General features: G+C 35.3%; 1 protein-coding gene and 1 pseudogene across 1 annotated transcript; both read right to left on the bottom strand.

Moving 5' to 3' along the window:
* Positions 1-780: 780 nt before the first annotated feature.
* LOC125582459 lies at positions 781-5,644 on the bottom strand (annotated as a pseudogene).
* LOC111202699 (protein MIZU-KUSSEI 1-like) lies at positions 4,850-7,584 on the bottom strand. Its single transcript, XM_048746909.1, has 2 exons — positions 5,423-7,584; positions 4,850-5,030 (listed from the first exon to the last, which is right to left on the bottom strand). Exon 1 carries the CDS (start codon positions 7,400-7,402, stop codon positions 6,614-6,616), a length of 789 nt encoding a protein of 262 aa, XP_048602866.1. The 5' UTR covers positions 7,403-7,584; the 3' UTR covers positions 4,850-5,030; positions 5,423-6,613.
* Between the last annotated feature and the right edge of the window lie 9,512 nt (positions 7,585-17,096).

Genomic DNA, 17,096 nt, shown 5'->3' with positions numbered 1-17,096 from the left:
TACCTTATTTTCAGTTGCGAAGTTGTTGAAACAATTAAACTGTTTCGCCATGTTTACTGATACAATATGTGTTTTACAGGACCGTTTTTCGAGGATGCTGATTGGAGCTGTTGAAGAACGTGATGGTGTATACTACTTTACGGATTTAGTCTCAGCAAAAAGTCATCATGTTGTTGGTACTTCTGATCAAGACTTGTGTCATCGGCGTTTGGGACATTCATCTTTTTCAGTATTTTCGGATTTGTCATTCCTTTCAGAATCGTTTAAATATGCTAGCTACAGTCCTTGTGACATTTGTTTTCGAGCTAAGAAAACTCGTGAAGTATTTATGATAGCATGAATAAAACATCAGAATGTTTTTCTCTTATTCATGTTGACGTATGGGGTCCATACCATGTGCCTTCATCCTTTGGTGCAATATACTTTCTAATGATTGTTGACGATTAATCTAGAACAGTGTGGACATACTTCTGCTCAAAAATCAGAGGTTAAAGACGTGTTGAAGAAGTTTATTTCTTATACGGAACGACAGTTTGGCAATATCGTAAAGACCGTTCAATGTGATAATGGAACCAAGTTTATGGTTTTGTCTTCTTACTTCAAGGAGCTCAGTATAATTCATCAAACATCTTATGTTACGACACCACAACAAAGTGGAAGAGTAGAGAGAAACCATCGACATATTCTGCAATCATGTTTCAAGCTAATCCTCCGATTAAGTTTTGGGGTGAGGCTGTCTTGACTGCTGCGTATTTAATAAATAGAATTCCAACTTCTATACACAAAGGGTGCTCACCATATGAGACTCTTCATGGTGTTCCACCGGATTATAAGCAACTACGTGCGTTTGGCTCAGCCTGCTATACACATCGCATGGCTAGAGATAAAGACTAGTTTGGCCAACGGAGTCGTCTTTGTGTCTTCGTCGGCTATCTCTTCGGTAAGAAAGGATGGAAATATTATAACATTGAGAAGAATGAATTTTTGGTTTCCAGAGACGTTATTTTCAAAAAAAACTGTATTTCCTTTTGCAAAATCTACAAGTGCAGATTATGAGCTGGTATGGTCACACAACATGCAGTAGTTTCTGAGGAAAGTCCGCTAACTTTGGTACATAGGAGGAGTACTGATTCTGCTTCACCCTTATCTTCCACGTTAATGATACAATGGAAGTGCCACCCTTGTCTTCTTCTGATACAGTAGCATAACAAAACATGCTTTCACAGAAGCAGACTCTCAGCCACAGTCGTCTGGTGGAGAAACATAGGAACCAGAGTCTTCCGCTGTTGTCAGTACTGAAAATTCTCAAGTTGTAGACTCGTCACAAGAGCTTGGAATAGGACTGAGAAACAAGATCAAATTTGTTTTGCTACAAGATTATCTTCTTTATAGCACTAGTAGTACACATCACGCTCCAACCGAGTTCGAGTCATCGCCTTCGTCAAACGTTCCAGGTAATTACCTTTACTCTCCATAAGATTTCATATCAGATGCTCAGTTTTCTCCAGGTCACCAAGTGTGTCTAGCAGTTATTACAGCTGGAACAACGCCTAAACATTTTCTCGAAGCCGTGAAAGATAAGTTCTAAAACGCTTCGATGACAAAGGAGGTCGTTGCTCTAGAAGATAAAGACACATGGGACATTGTAACGCTTCCTCCTGATAAAACGCGCTTGGGTGTCAATGGGTATACAAAATAAATTATAATGCCGACGGTACAGAGAACTGTAAAAAGTCAAGATTGGTTGCTCAGGGAAATAATCAAGTTGAAGGTGAAGACTATGGCGAGACCTTCGCACCAGTTGTTAAAATGACTACAGTTCGGACATCGTTGCGTCTGGTTGCGTCAAAGAATTGGGAAGTATACCAGATGGACGTCGAGAATGGTTTTCTCCATGGTGATCTTGAAGAAGAAGTTTATATGAAACTCCCACCTTGTTTTCGACATACACATCCATGTAAGAAGCTTTTTGATGCACTGATAAAATGTAGGTTTGCTCAATCTTTTGAAGACTACTCACTATTCTCATATTCTTGCGAAGGTGTACAGCTGCGAGTGTTGATCTATGTCGATGATTTGGTTATATGTTGTAGTAGTTCACATATGGTGAAGAAGTTCAAAGAATATTTAAGTAAGTGTTTTGCAATGAAAGACCTCGGAAAATTAAAGTATTTACTTGGGATCGAAGCCAGTAGAGGAGCTGAAGGATTTTTCTTATCTCAATGGAAATATTCATTAGACATTATTACAGAGACCGATTGTCTTGGTTGCAAACAATTTCCTACACTTATGGAGCAAAAACATCAACTTGCTACCGAACAGAGTTCACTGCTACATGATCCTACGAAATATCGGCTTCTAGTTGGCCTCCTGATATATCTCCTGAACACTCGGCCAGAATTGTGTTATTCAGTTCATCTTTTGTCACAGTTCATGCAGGCTCCTACGGAGGCTCAATGGCTTGCAGCATTGCATGTGGTACGTTACTAGAAAGGAGTTTTGGGACATGGTATTTTGTTGCGATCCAGTCCTGATCTCACGTTATCTGTTTATTGTGATTCTGATTGGTCAGCTTGTCCATTGATATGTCGCTCACTCAGTGTCTTTGTGGTTATGTTGGGTGGATCACCCATCTGTTGGAGAACCAAAACCCAGAACACAATGTCATATTCGTCGGCCGAAGTCGAGTATAGATCTATGTCAGATGCCCTTCGTGAACTCAAGTGGATACATAAGTTGTTGAAGGAACTTGGCCTAGAACAAACCGTTCCAACTTGCTTCATCAGTGATGATAAGACCGCCATATATATCAATGCCAGTCCAGTGTTTCATGAACGTACTAAACATATCGAGAATGACTGTCATTCAGTACGAGATGCAGTCCGCGATGGGTTAATAGTCACACAACACATTCGGACTGGTTCACAAATTGCAGACATTCTCACTAAGGCTCTTGGACGTATCACGTTTCAGAATTTATCATCCAAGTTGGGCATTTTGAATTTTTATGCTTCAGCTTGAGGGAGAGTATTGGTGATATCTTGCATATCTAGTGAAAAGTAATAAGTATATATTTCTCTAGACATTTAAAGATGTTTTCATAAACCGATGTGGTAGGGTTTTGTGTTCCTCACCGTCTATGAACTTGTATTTATACTTTATGTCTGTAAAGTGAATAAGACAAGTCAATAGAATATTGAATCCTACATGGTTTGAACTTGATGCTCTACTCTAAAGCCAAAGAATTTAAACATGTTTGTATATAATTATCAAACATGTGAGAATCTAGAAACAACTTTCTTCCCTTCAAGAATAGGTCTCACGTTCTCTCAGTTACAAGTTATAACCAATAAGACGAAGAGGATACAGAGCTTCAGAAAACCTGATTCTACCTTTTCTCATTCTCAATTTTGATACAAACTGAATAACAAACCCTGAAGCAAGAACATGGGTTTAAACTTTAAAACACATGTACTTTAGATCTCTCCATGTTTGTTTTTAACTAATTAAAAAAATTGCAATCAAATTTTAATTAAAAGTTTCCAGTCAATTCAAGCCTTGTTTACCATATGAGAAATAATCCAAAATATTGACTATATGCAAAAAGAGAATGATTTCATACAATATTGCTTCTAAGTAAAATTTCCCATATGTCATTATCCCATCATTTATATAAAAACACGACATATCAAAAACCAGCGGCGGAAGGAGGTAGAGAGGAAGGGGGAAACTGCCCCCTGTGAAATATTGTTTTTTTGTGCATTTTCATTGATTATTCAAAATTTATATAGTTTGGATGGTAAAACTTCTAGTATTGCCCCCTATAAATTAAGTTCAAATCTTATATTGCTTCGGGTAAAACTTTTGTCTGGCTCCGCCACTGTCAAAAACACAACATCACATTCTTTAATCATTATAATTTGTGTTTTTTTCCTCAAACCCTTAGAAAATACACACTAAGCTCAGGCTTCATCATGTAAAAAGCCTCCGAGTCTCTCGACCCGATAACCCGCTCGAACTGGGCACTCGTATACATGAGCTGACCTTTCTCGGACCCCACCGCTTTATTCTCTTTTTCCCCCGCCCTTGCCGCCGCAGGAAAGACTCTTGCACCCATCGTAATAGGCCCCATCGCCTTCAACACTCTCCACTCTGCCTCTCCACACTCTTTCCTTGCAGAGTAACCACACTTTTTGCCGTACTATCGTAGACTCTTCAAGCAGCTTCTTCGAGTTTGTCCTAAACGCTGCCGTTTCTAGCGCGATCCTCACGAGCCCCGAAGCTATTTCCTTGACGAGTATGCTCGTCGGAGTGGGTAGCTGGATCAGAACAGCTGGTAAACGGGTCGGGTCATCTGTACGGCGAAGTACACATGTCCACGATGGTTTCCGAATAACGTACCCACGACCTGGAAACCTAGACCCGAGTTGGAGAACCCGAGTGCATAACGGATCTTCTCTATTGTCTTTTTCTTTTTCTTCTTTTGCACAACGTGTTAAGTATTAAAATATATGTTAAAAAATAATAGCATATATATCATTAGAATAAGCTAATGTTTATTAATTATCTTAAATATCATGATAAATATATATCTATCAAAATAAAAATTTAAATAATAATATTAATTAAATTAATGATTTATCCTAAAATCATTGAAAATATGAAAAGTAAAACATTAACTAAAATCATGGAAAATATGTCAAGTAAGCAAATTCACTTCTCAAATAATAGTATAGATATCATATTTTAATAATAATGATATATTTTTTACTGATTAAATTAAAGTGAATATCAAATATTATCCAACCTTAATAAAGATAAATATCAAATATTAAATTTCTACTGAATAAATCCGAATACTTTGTATATTAAACTTTTATAATAATTGTGCTTTAATAATATAGATTATCAATATTTTATTCGATTTTAACACGAATTTAAGACTACAAACATGATCACAAACTTTCTATGTATATTTTATCATTCTTTTCTTCCGCGAGCTTCCACAGCATGTCATCCCATGTAAAGTTCTGTTAGTGCAGATAAAAAACATAATGAAATTTAATAAGTAAAATTAATTGTTTGAAACATTAATTAATACTCCCTCCGTATTTTAATATAAATCGTTTTAGAGAAATTTTTTATGTTCCAAATTATATGACGTTTTCAATTTTCTATGTAAAATTTATTAACACTTAATGTTACGTGACCAATGATAATATACCTTCTATTTTATTATTGGTTGATTTGTGGTTAGATAAATAATTAATGATATTTTTATTTATAAAATATAAAAAATTAATGATTTCTTAATCTATGTCTATAATTCTAAAATGACTTATATTAAAAAACGGAAGGAGTAATACATAACATTCGAATATATATATATATATAGAAAGAAAAGGAGTATAAAAATTAATACCGTTGTTTAGGGGGAGGGGTGGGGGTCCTCTTGGATATGAGGAGGCTTTGAGCCACGACATTTCTCTTTACAAAGTGCATGACAATTGCCGTCGTGAGGCTTACAAACTTTAGTACATTTGTGAAAACATTTGATCCGATGTTTATTTTCCTTTGCTTCCACTGTGACCACAATAGCAATCACCACCATCATTATTAACACTATGGAATTCCATTTTGCCATTCTTAGATCTTACAAAATCAAGCTTAATCCTATCTTATTTCTCTTATTTTAATCTTATGATTGTTATATAATTTTCCAAGAAATCAAACTTTATTTATAGTACTTTCTTTTGCATCTTTCTTTACTTTGAGTAGATTTTCTTACTAAAGTTTGTTTTTGGTCTTAAATAGTTTTCTCTTTTCATTTCCTCCTATGTTTAAAATTTGATATGTTTTTACAGCATTAAATTTTATTTAAAGAAATAAATAAACTTGACTACATGTAGATATATCAATGAATATGATCTATTTAATTATGCTTTTAAGTTTGTAATAACATTTAAAATAAATTTGTTTAGTTTTATTGTAAAATTTGTTTATATATAGAACAATTCGGTTAGAGAATAATCATAAATTTGGTAGGTTTGGTTATAAATAATCTAACAAAATAAATGATTTGTGGTTACTTAACTAAATTTGATAAGTTTGGACTTCGGATAGAAAATAATCTAACAAAATTAATAATTTATGGTTAATTAATTTGCTCTAAAAAAATGGTTAATTAATTAATAATTATATAATTCAGTTTAGATAGATACTAATAAGAATAAGAAGATACACATACCTTGAGAAAACCTGATTATCTATTCTCAAAATTGATACAGACTGAATAATAAAATTTAAACTTTAAAGCACATGTACTTTAGATATCTCCCTGTTTTTGTAGCTATTTGAAAAAAAAAAATTACAATCAATTATTTCACTCAAATTTTCCAGTCATTCAAGTCATGTTTAGTAGAGAAACAAACGTTTGCATTAAGATAGTCCAAAATATTGACCATATGCGAAAGAAACAATGATTTCATACAATATTGCTTCTAAATAACATTTCCCATATGACATTATCCCATCATTTAAACAAAAACACCATAGTCAAAAACACAATCTACCAATCTTTAATCATTACTAATTTGTGTTTTTTTTCTTTCCCTTAAACCCTTAGAAAATACACACTAAGCTCAGGCCCACCACTTGACCCATCAGGATTCATCATGTAAAAGGCCTCCGAGTCTCTCGACCCGGTAACCCGCTCGAACTGGGCTCTCATATACATGAGCTCACCTTTCTCGGACCCCACCGCTTCATTCCCTTCTTCCCCCGCCGTTGCCGCCGCAGGTAAGACTCCGGCACCCATCGTAATAGGCCCCACCGCCTTCAACACTCTCCACTCCGCCTCTCCACACTCTTTCCTCGCCGAATAACCGCACTTTTTGCCGTTACAGTACGTTCTCCACGAAGACTCTTCAAGAAGCTTCTTCGAGTCCGTCTTAAACGCTGCCGTTTCTAGCGCAATCCTCACGAGCCCTGAAGCCATTTCCTTGACGAGTATGCTTGTCGGAGTCGGTAACTGGATTAAAACAGCTGGTAAACGGGTCGGGTCATCCTGTACGGCGAAGTACACATGTCCACGACGGCTTCCGAATAACGTACCCACGACCCGGAAACCTAGACTCGGACTAGAGAAACCGAGTGCGTAACGGATCTTCTCTATTGTCTTTTTCGTCTTCTTTTGCATCACGTGTTCAGTATGGAACTGATCTGGTTGTGTCGGGTCGGAGGAAAAGTTGAAACGTGTCAAGATCTTTTCTTCGTTGTTGTGATCGTCTTCTTCTTCCTCCTCTTCGTCTTCTTCTTGAACCTTCTTCTTCTTCCAGTTGAAGTAACGTTTAGAGAGAGAGAAGGAAGAGTCGAGAGAAGTGCTGGATAAGATTGACTTCATCTCTTTTACATGAAATAACAAAATTGCAGTTTGGAGTGAACCTCTTGTGGTCTCTTATATGAGAAATTCTTGGGTTCATCCCTCTAGATTCACCGACTAATACTCTTTGAGTATTTAATATTTGATATTTGATATCTTTTAAAAAGGAAACAAAATTGAATTTCCAAATAAGATTATATTTTTAAAATAAAACAATAAAATACATAAAAATAGTTACAAAAAATAAATAAATAAATATTGATAAACTTTTAGTAAAATACTAAATCCTATACCCTAAATCCTAAACTCCAAACCCTAAATTATAAACCTTAAATCTTGGATAAACCGTAAACCATTAGAAAATTTTAAATCCTAAATCATACATTAAAAACTAAATCTTAATAACACTAAACCCTAAACCCTAATCACTAAACCCTAAACCTTTGGATAAACCCTGAACCATTGGATAAATCATAAACTCTAAATCAAAAATATTTAAAATTAAACCTTAGAGTTTATGATTTATCCAAGGGTTCAGAGTTTACCCAAGGGTTTAAGGTTTACCCAAGGGTTTCGGATTTAGTGATTAGAATTTAGGGTTTAGTGTTAGTAAAATTTAGTTTTTTAATGTATGATTTAGGGTTTAAGATTTTCCAACAGTTTAGAGTTTATCCAAAATTTAAGGTTTAACGTTTAGGGTTTAGGGTTTAGGGTTTAGGGTTTAGTATTTTGCTGAAGATTTAAAAATTTTAATTAATTTATTTTTTGTAACTATTTTTATGTATTTTTATTATCTTATTTTAAAAATATAATCTAATTTGGATATTCAATTTTATTTCCTTTTTTAAAAGATATCAAATATCAAATATCAAATACTCAAACACTATTGGTTTGATGTTTCACCCCCTAGGGTGAACCCAAGAATTTCTCCTCTTATATTGGTCTTTAAAGTAGTTTTTAATGCTTGTGGGGGTTGATTTGATTTGATTTATCCTGTAAACGTTAGATCGGCATATTTTCTCAGAAGGGCTAGTTCGTATAATTTATCTCTCCTTAAATTAAAATAGGGAAATTAGGTCTACTGACCATACAAAAAACATAAATTTACTAACTAACCAAAATATCTCCCTCTCTCCTACTTTATCTCCCTCTCTCCTACTTTTTCTTCCTTCTCACTGAAAATCTAATTTCTATTTTTTTTTGGTTATTTGGCAAATAAAGCCATTATAATACGAGTCTCGTTATGATATAAATTTGGGAAATAATAAAGTTTTTGTTAAAAATGATATTTGGTGATCGACATCTCGCCTATACTTCTTTTTCTCACCTATACACACACAGCAAACACAACATCAATACACAAACACATAAAGTTATCCAATTGCTAAAGAAACATCTACATTGCATATCTAAATAGTAAATTAAAAATCATACTGTTATATCTAAATAGTAACAAAACATCTACATTGCATAAATCACATCTACTGAAACTTCGTATATATTTTGAATTGTCCATATCTAAATAGTAAATTAAAAATCATACTGTTATATCATTATTACACTTTGCCATACATATAAAAAGGCATGGTTTCACTCTTGAAGACCTCAAATATATAACATAACAAGAACCATCGCGCTCAAGTTTACGAACAGTAGACATTGTGTTTAGGGAAGTCAATCAAGGACCTGGACCGCAGACCTGATCCGTAAAGGTTTGCTGCGGGGCGGGATTGGGCCTCCATTTGGTAAGCCCGCAAAATTGCGGGCCTCGCGGGACGGGTTCAAAACGGGAGGGGTCGAAAACAGGACGGGTCGAAAGCGGGATGGGCTTAACCTGCGGTATTTTGAAGACCCGCAGCCCTAAGTCCATATTTCTGCTTTCGCTTAAAACATTAAGAGAGAGAGAGAGACGGTGATTCGACGTTATGTAGCTCCAGTGATGGTAGTTTTAGGGTCGATGATGCTTCCGGTCTCCCAAGCGCCTTCAATCTGCACCGATGGAGCTTCTTCGAGTCAACATAAGAAGTTTAAAAACTCACTTTCCACCGAAGAAGAAGATCTAGTTTCCGCCATGAGTTCTTCATAGTTTTGCCTATATGTATTTGTTCACATTATCATACATTTTGGAGTTTTAGGTTTCAATATATCTTTAACAGAGTTCTATTATTCTTATTTGTAGAAGATGAAGTTGATGGTGAAGAAGAGAAATTTTCATCTTTTTGTCGCTTGTTGGTGATAAAGATGAAGAACAAGAAGTGTGATTGGTGTTTTTTTCTATATATTTTTGGGATTCGCATCTTTGATTTGGTGTTGGTTTTATTTAATTTTGGATTCAGAAAACTAAAGCATTTGTTATGAATTTATGAGTTATAATATTTGGATTCAACAACTAAAGTATTGTTTATTTTAAAAATGTTTGGAGTCTAACAAAAATAAATAAACTAGTGTTTTGATCCAACTAAAATCTTCAACTAACAAGGGTATTGCATTATCCAGTTCAATCCTCGACTAAACTCACTTACTGATGTGTTATGAAACTGATAAAGCGTCTTGAATCATGTCTTGAAGCGTTCAGGAGCCATATGTCTATTTGTAATTCTATGTCCCGCGGGCCGATCTGCAAAGGCCTACATGTTTTGTGGTACGGGTTTGGTCAACCATTTTGAGGACCACAGCCCGTGCAGGCCTGACCCGCCGTGACCCGCTCGAAGACGAGTCCGCTGCGGTATTGGACGGGACGGGATGGATCAGCCTGTTTGACATTCCTAATTGTGTTTGTTGACCCAAAAAAAAAAAAAACCTGTTTGACATTCTTAATTGTGTTTGTTGACCCAAAAAAAGACATTGTTTTTATGGAAAGGTTAAACATAATTAATATGTGTACGAGTGAAAAAGGTAGAGAATTTTGTCAACTATCGGTAGCCCACACTATCGATGAACATTGATTGAGATCATTGCACACCTTGTCTCCTTAAATCTGTAGGTAGACATATATAGATCTAAAGTGTTTAACCAAATAGACATTTTATTTGTGTGTAAAAATGACAAAGATAAAGGTCGATTTAATGTGTGATATGTCTTATTCATAAGTCCCAATGAAGACAGTCCCTTAATCTACGGTTAGGTGGTGGCTGCTCACCGCCCTCGCTTGTCTCACCTCTTCTTTTTTCCTTTTTCCTTTTCTATCTTCTATCACATCCATCTTTCTCTTTTAACAAAAAGACATTGGTTGTGATTGATAAACATTAGAGTAAATTGGTGGAAATAAAGTAGAGTAAGTGGGAGAAAAAGTTACAGAGTAAACAACTAATAAAAAAAATATAAAAGTCACATGTGGCGTTATTTGATTTACTTCAAGATAACCATGAGGGAAAAGATAAGTTACTTTCTCTTTGATAAAACAGTGACCAGAGTAAACTTATTAAAAAACTATTAAATATTTTTTCACCTGATTGGTTTATACAGTAGCTAAACTGAGAGTAAAACTTATTTCGCCAACATATTATCGCAATTGTTGACATACGGTCAAACCCATTATCTCAAATCTTTATTCTAATTTTTAAATAAACGTTATTTTTAGAATAGTAAGCATAGATTGAATGGAAGAGTGGGACAAAGACAGTTCATCCATTTAGGCAGAAAAACTGTTTTTTTATATTGCTATGTTTTTTTTAGTTCTAAAAATAATATGCGTGAGAACTGTTTTTTTTTGTCATTTTCTGCATAAAAGCAGTACATTTGCAGACAGTTTGATCCACCTCATTTTTAATGATGTTCAATTGTTTCTTTTTTCATTTAACCAATAGATAATTTTCTCTAAAATAAATTAATTCTATAAACTGATTTATGTATAAATGATTTCTTTAACTTTCAATTATATATATATGAATATAATTAGCAAAGAGGATTTTTCTAGAAAAGTGATTATGTGGATTAGTTAAATATCTATTATTATATTTACAATGTGTGTTTAATTATAATGTCTATTATGCAAGATATAGTAATATAATTTAAATATGTAGGTTAGTTAAAATTATTTTATTTATATATTGATTTCAAAATTGCGGTAACATGGTTTCAGTGCAAAATTTATTGTTGTGTACGTATTATATTTCTATATTATGTATTTTGATATATTTTATTATAATTTTTATTATTTAAACAATAATTTATTTTATTTGAACTATTTTTATCATTCAAAGTTATAATAATTGTTTGATCTGTCTGCATGATCCGCTTGATCTGCATCTCTCCTGCATGATCCGCTTGATCTACACTTTTCCTGCTTGATCTGCATGATCTGCACCGCTTGAACATTTTTTACCATTCGAAACCTAATTCTAATTTAGGATAATCTCAAAATTCAGTAAAGTCCAAGAAGAAAAAAACCAATTAACTCTAGTTTGATTACTATTTAGTGGATGATTCATTACTTTGTCAATGGTGTATCTTTACATTTCCTACCGCGTAAGAGTCTACCCAATAATTTAAAAAGGATTTTTATTTCACAGATTTATCGCTTTAATATCAGAATTTAAAATTTTATATAGAATAAAAATTCATACGTGACACTATACTAAAATTATCCAGAAATTATAATAAACCGTGAAAGTGAATTGATAAATAAAAATATACGCACTACAAGAAAACACAACATTAACGACGGCGAAATTCGTAGTAAGTTCGTCGTAAAATAGGCTTTACGAGGAATTAGCGAAGAAACAAGTTTCGTCGTTATTCGTTTGTCGTAACGCATATTTCCTCACTAATTCGTCATAAACTAGCGAGAATCACATTTCGAAGTAAAGACGAAGAACAGTATTCGTCGTAAAAACCACTTACCTTTTCCACGTAAGGAAGACGCTACATTTCTCCTCGTAAATACCTCAAAAATATTTCCTCGTAAATTACACGTAAACCCTTCCACGTAAAATACTCGTTAAGCTTTCCTCGTAGTGTTGCCGTAAAAGTTTTCCTCGTAACTTCCTCGTAAGATTTCCACGTAATGTAGTCGTAATTTAGCTACGAATTTACTTCGATTTTTATTTTCCAGAATTAAAAAGTATAATAAAAATTATTTAATTTATTAATAAAATTATAATTTAAAAATAAACGTAAATACGGAAATATTTTATACTTAAATAAGTTTTGAATTTATAATACAACCACCAAAAAAAAGAGAACTAAAGGTCATTCATCGCCCGATAGAATTCCTCATTCCTCCTCTCTACATCCGCTTCGTCATGTGTGCCGGATGACTCGCCTGGAATGAGATTTTGTCGTCGCATGTTCCTCAACAAGGACTCCCATTCCGGATTTTTGGCCGCTACAACGTCCAAGAAGCCCACGACTCCACCAATATGAGCTGTGAACGAAGATCGCGTCGAGTACAACTCGTTACGCAGCTGAGTGACTTCATCATTCCGTCTCTAAGCATAAGACGATGTCTCTCTTGGAACATCGTTGATGGAACCAATCCCCAACGTACGTCTTTTTTTCTTAGGGACAACCTTAAAAACAAAAAATAAATATTGTTAGTAAAAAAGTTAACGTTAAATTAAATGAATAATAAAAAAATTTGAAATTTAAAAAAATTTACCTCTTCGAAAATTCTATCCATTTCAAGTGTGCATAAGGTGACGGGTAATCCGTCGGTGGACTCCTGGGTCAACTAGGTCTGGCATTCTTCAACCCGACCAACCAAGTCGTTAAAGATCTCCTCGGACCTAGCATCTAGAAATTGACCCGCCTTGTCCTTGTGGGTCTTCTCGTAAAGTTGCAAAAGGGACGGAAGTTCTCCCATCTCTTTGGCCAAAAAAACATTTAAGAAAGTTAGAATATATATATATATATATATATATATATAATTAAATATTTAACATTTAAGAAAGTTAGAATATATATATATATATATATAAAAAATTAATTAAATTAAATATTTAATTACCATATCCAGTCGAACACCGGCGTGGAGTTTTTGACCCGTAGAGTGAAGCATCGGCCCGTGGCCGTGCTCATCTACCGTCTGACGGGAGGCAAAGCAAGATTCGACGACTCTAATGGAGTCAGGATCCCGTCAATAACGGATGAGGCCATCCCACACATCCGTGGTGAGCTCAGGGGGTTTGCCACGCTCATATCCCTTCACAATCCAGTCACCCTTCCAGTTGGAGACCGTGTCCAACAAGCGAGCTTTCGCCTTCGCGTTCCAACAAGCGAGCTTTCGCCTTCGCGTTAAACGCTTTCTTCACCCTCTCATTGACCCCCATGGACCAATGATAGTTTTGCTGTAACAGAAAAAAATAAATTAAGAATTAGTTTTAAAAAATTAAAAAATCTAAATCATAAAAAAATAAAGTAAATATAATTAATTAATAGTAACTTACAGCGAAAATTTTGAACCACGTCTTTCTAACGTAGATAGGCGACGTTTTCCAGTTCAGATGTGGCTCGGAGAAGTAACCTTTGATCGTCTCGGTTACGTTCCGAGCAACACATCCGTCAACCCCAAACCTGAAAAAATAAATTTAAAATATAAATTATTTATTATTGTTATAAAAGAATTTAAAATAAAAATGTAACGTACCACAAAGTTTCGTCCGGTCGGTCAGGGTCTAGGACTGATAAACCTTCTCTGCCTGGCTGAGCGAGAAGGTCCTCGACAGTGTACTGCGAGTAAAGAGCACTCGGCGGCACCATCAAATTGGGATGAATCCCGGCTGGCATCAGAGGAGGCACCTCTGGGACATGAGCATGAGGAGCCGTTGGTGCAACGAATCGAGGAACCAATGGTGCACCAGAAGGAGGTGACCGAGCGACTCTCAGAGAAGACTGAGTCTCGGGGACAGTCTCCGGACCCGAAGAACCGGGAGCTGAAGAAGATTGGGGAGCTGAAGAAGACGGGTCTAAACGATTACCAGGCTCACCGAACATCTCTCTGTAATGGGAGTAAGTCTGTTCTTTCGAACCTGGAATTTTTTTTTTAATTTTTAAAATTAACATCAACAGTAATTAACAAATTCTATAATTAACAAATTCTATAAATCTAGCTAAATTTCCTACATTAACCACCTAATCAACACTAATTAACATAAAATCTGTAAACCTATCTAAATTCCCGACACTAACCACCTAATCTACCCTTTACTAATCAAATTAGAGAGGAAATAGAAAGAGTATGTACCATTGCTACGAAAGAGAGAGGAAATGGAGACGAAATGGAAGTGAGAAGCTCGCGTGTATATATAAGAAATTAGTAATCCTCGTAATTTCCTCGAAAAGTTACGATGAACTCGCGAAGCCCGTGTTTTTTTTCGACGAAAAAGCAAGGTCCATGTTTTTATATACGTGGAAATACAAAGGCTCGCGTTCTTTATTTTTATGATTCGTCGTAATTTCCTCGTTAATTTATGAGGAAATAGCAAGGCCCATGTTTTTATTTACGAGGAAATAAAAAGGCTCGCGTTTTTCTATTACGAGGTCTTTACGACGAATTCTGCTTACGTGGAATTAACGAGTCCCGCGTTCTTTATTTTTAGGATTCGTCGTAAGTTTCTCGTTAGTTTACGAGGAATTAACAAGGATTATGTTTAAATCCCTAAAATCCAAAACCCCAAACCCCAAACCCGAAACCCCATCTTCCTTATCTTCTACTTCATATATTACAAAACCCAAACCCATCTTCCCTTTAACCTCAATCTCTTCTTTCCATTCCAAACTCAAATTCTAAACCCACAATTCCTTAACTTATAATCTCAATCTCTTCTTTCTAATTCAAACCCCCCATTGCTTTACACAAAGTCAAATTATATAAATAGACATTCATAATTAAACTCATCAAATCACATGCATTAAGCCTGAAAATCAATCATATTAAAAACAAATACATCAATCGGAAACATCGACATTCTCGTCATCACTAGAAACATCATCATTTTCATTAAACTCGTCTTCAACAGCTTCGTCCGTGGCATCGTCGGTAAGATCTTCGTACTCATGATTATGCGGATCAATGAGAAGGATGTCATCAGTTTGTTGTTCAGGTTCCTCGACTTCATTTATTTGTTCTTCTTGTAATGGTGGTTCTTCTCCAATGACGATTCCTCCACGAGTTGTAACTTTGATAACGGCTAACCAATTTATTCTCGATTCTTTCTTCCGAGGGTATGAAAGGAAGCTAACTTGGTCTGCTTGTGAAGCTAAGATGAAATGCTCAAATTTGTTGTACTTGCAAAAATAAAGACAACGTAGAAATTAATCATACAGATCATGTATGCCAAAAAAAGAATTTGTTGTTCTTTCGTCCACCATTAACATCAACTACACCGAATTTGTTAAACCAAACATCTCTGTTGACGACGGGGTCGAACCATTCACATTTGAAGATGACGCATTTCAGCTTCAAAAACCCTGGGAATTTCACTTCAATAATCTCCTGCAAGATCCCGTAGAAATCTGTTTCGCCTTTCACACATATTCCATAGTTACTGGTCTCCCGCTGTCTACCATTCTCATATGTGTGAAAAGTATAGCCTCGTGTGAAATACATCTGTGATGTGGTGACCTTTACAAGTGGAGCTTGAATTACTTCGTGAAACCACGTAGGATAATCTGCATCGTCGTCATAATCAGCCTGTAAAAATAAAGAGAACGTTGAAATACATATCATGTATGAAAAAAGAGTTGGATCGATCAACCTGCAAAAATTAAGAGTTTGAGTTAATACCTAAATTAAGTGTCCACTATGAGCGTCTTCTTCACTCGACCACGAAACCTCTTTTGATTTCCCACTGATTCGCCCAATCTGTCTAAAGATGTCTGGAACACCAGCAACTGCATATGTTGGCGCGACACCACCATCATCATATCTCCTTGGAGCTCTTTTCCGGGTACGTACTTTTGACGCAAAGTAGTACGATGTAAAGTGAGAAGTTTCTTCAGTCAAACTTCCAGCAATTATAGAACCTTCAACTTTTGCGAGGTTTTTTGCTTTTCCATTCAAATATTTCATGGCTCGCTCATACTGATACATCCATCCGTAGTGTACAGGTCCACGAAGCAATGCCTCATATGGGAGGTGGACAGCTAGATGCTCCATGACGTCAAAAAATCTCTGAGGAAATATCTCTCGAAGTTGCACAATAAGATGAGAATGTTCACGTGAAGTTGTTCCACGACTTCTTCTTTAAGAGTGTGTGTGCTCAGATCCCTGAAAAATGCTTCAATGCCTTGTATATTCCAAAAACAATTAAACACATTAGTAGTCATATATTATTGCAAACTAAACCATTATAAAATTAATGTGTTATAATATACTACCTGCAAGTGCTTCATGTATGTTTGTTGGAAGTAGTTCCGCAAATGCAAACGGAAGTAGTCGTTTCATAAAGACATGACAATCATGACTCTTCATCCCGGAGAACTTTTGACCCTTTTCAACACATCTAGAGAGATTTGAAACATACCCATCGGGGAACTTCACTTCTGATGCCACCCAGTTGAACAACACCGACTTTTTTTCCGAAGACAGTCTGAATATCGGAACGGAAACTTGTCCATTGCTTTTTATATGTAACTTACTTCTTGAGCAAATATCCAGTAAGTCCAACCTCGATTTTATGTTGTCTTTTGTCTTCCCTGGGACATTCAATATTGTATTCATGAAAGAAAGATTCTAAATATTTTAAGAAAAAGAATAAAATTAGGAGAAAGAATA

The sequence above is a fragment of the Brassica napus genome, chromosome C2 (assembly GCF_020379485.1).
Source record: "Brassica napus cultivar Da-Ae chromosome C2, Da-Ae, whole genome shotgun sequence".
NCBI classification, from domain to species: domain Eukaryota; kingdom Viridiplantae; phylum Streptophyta; class Magnoliopsida; order Brassicales; family Brassicaceae; genus Brassica; species Brassica napus.
The sequence above is the reverse complement of the archived record's forward strand: the minus strand, read 5'-3'. Positions and strand labels throughout refer to the sequence as shown.

Bases quoted from the DNA above. Each gene is read 5' to 3' on its own strand.
- LOC111202699 (XM_048746909.1), bottom strand. From the start codon at position 7,402: ATGAAGTCAATCTTATCCAGCACTTCTCTCGACTCTTCCTTCTCTCTC.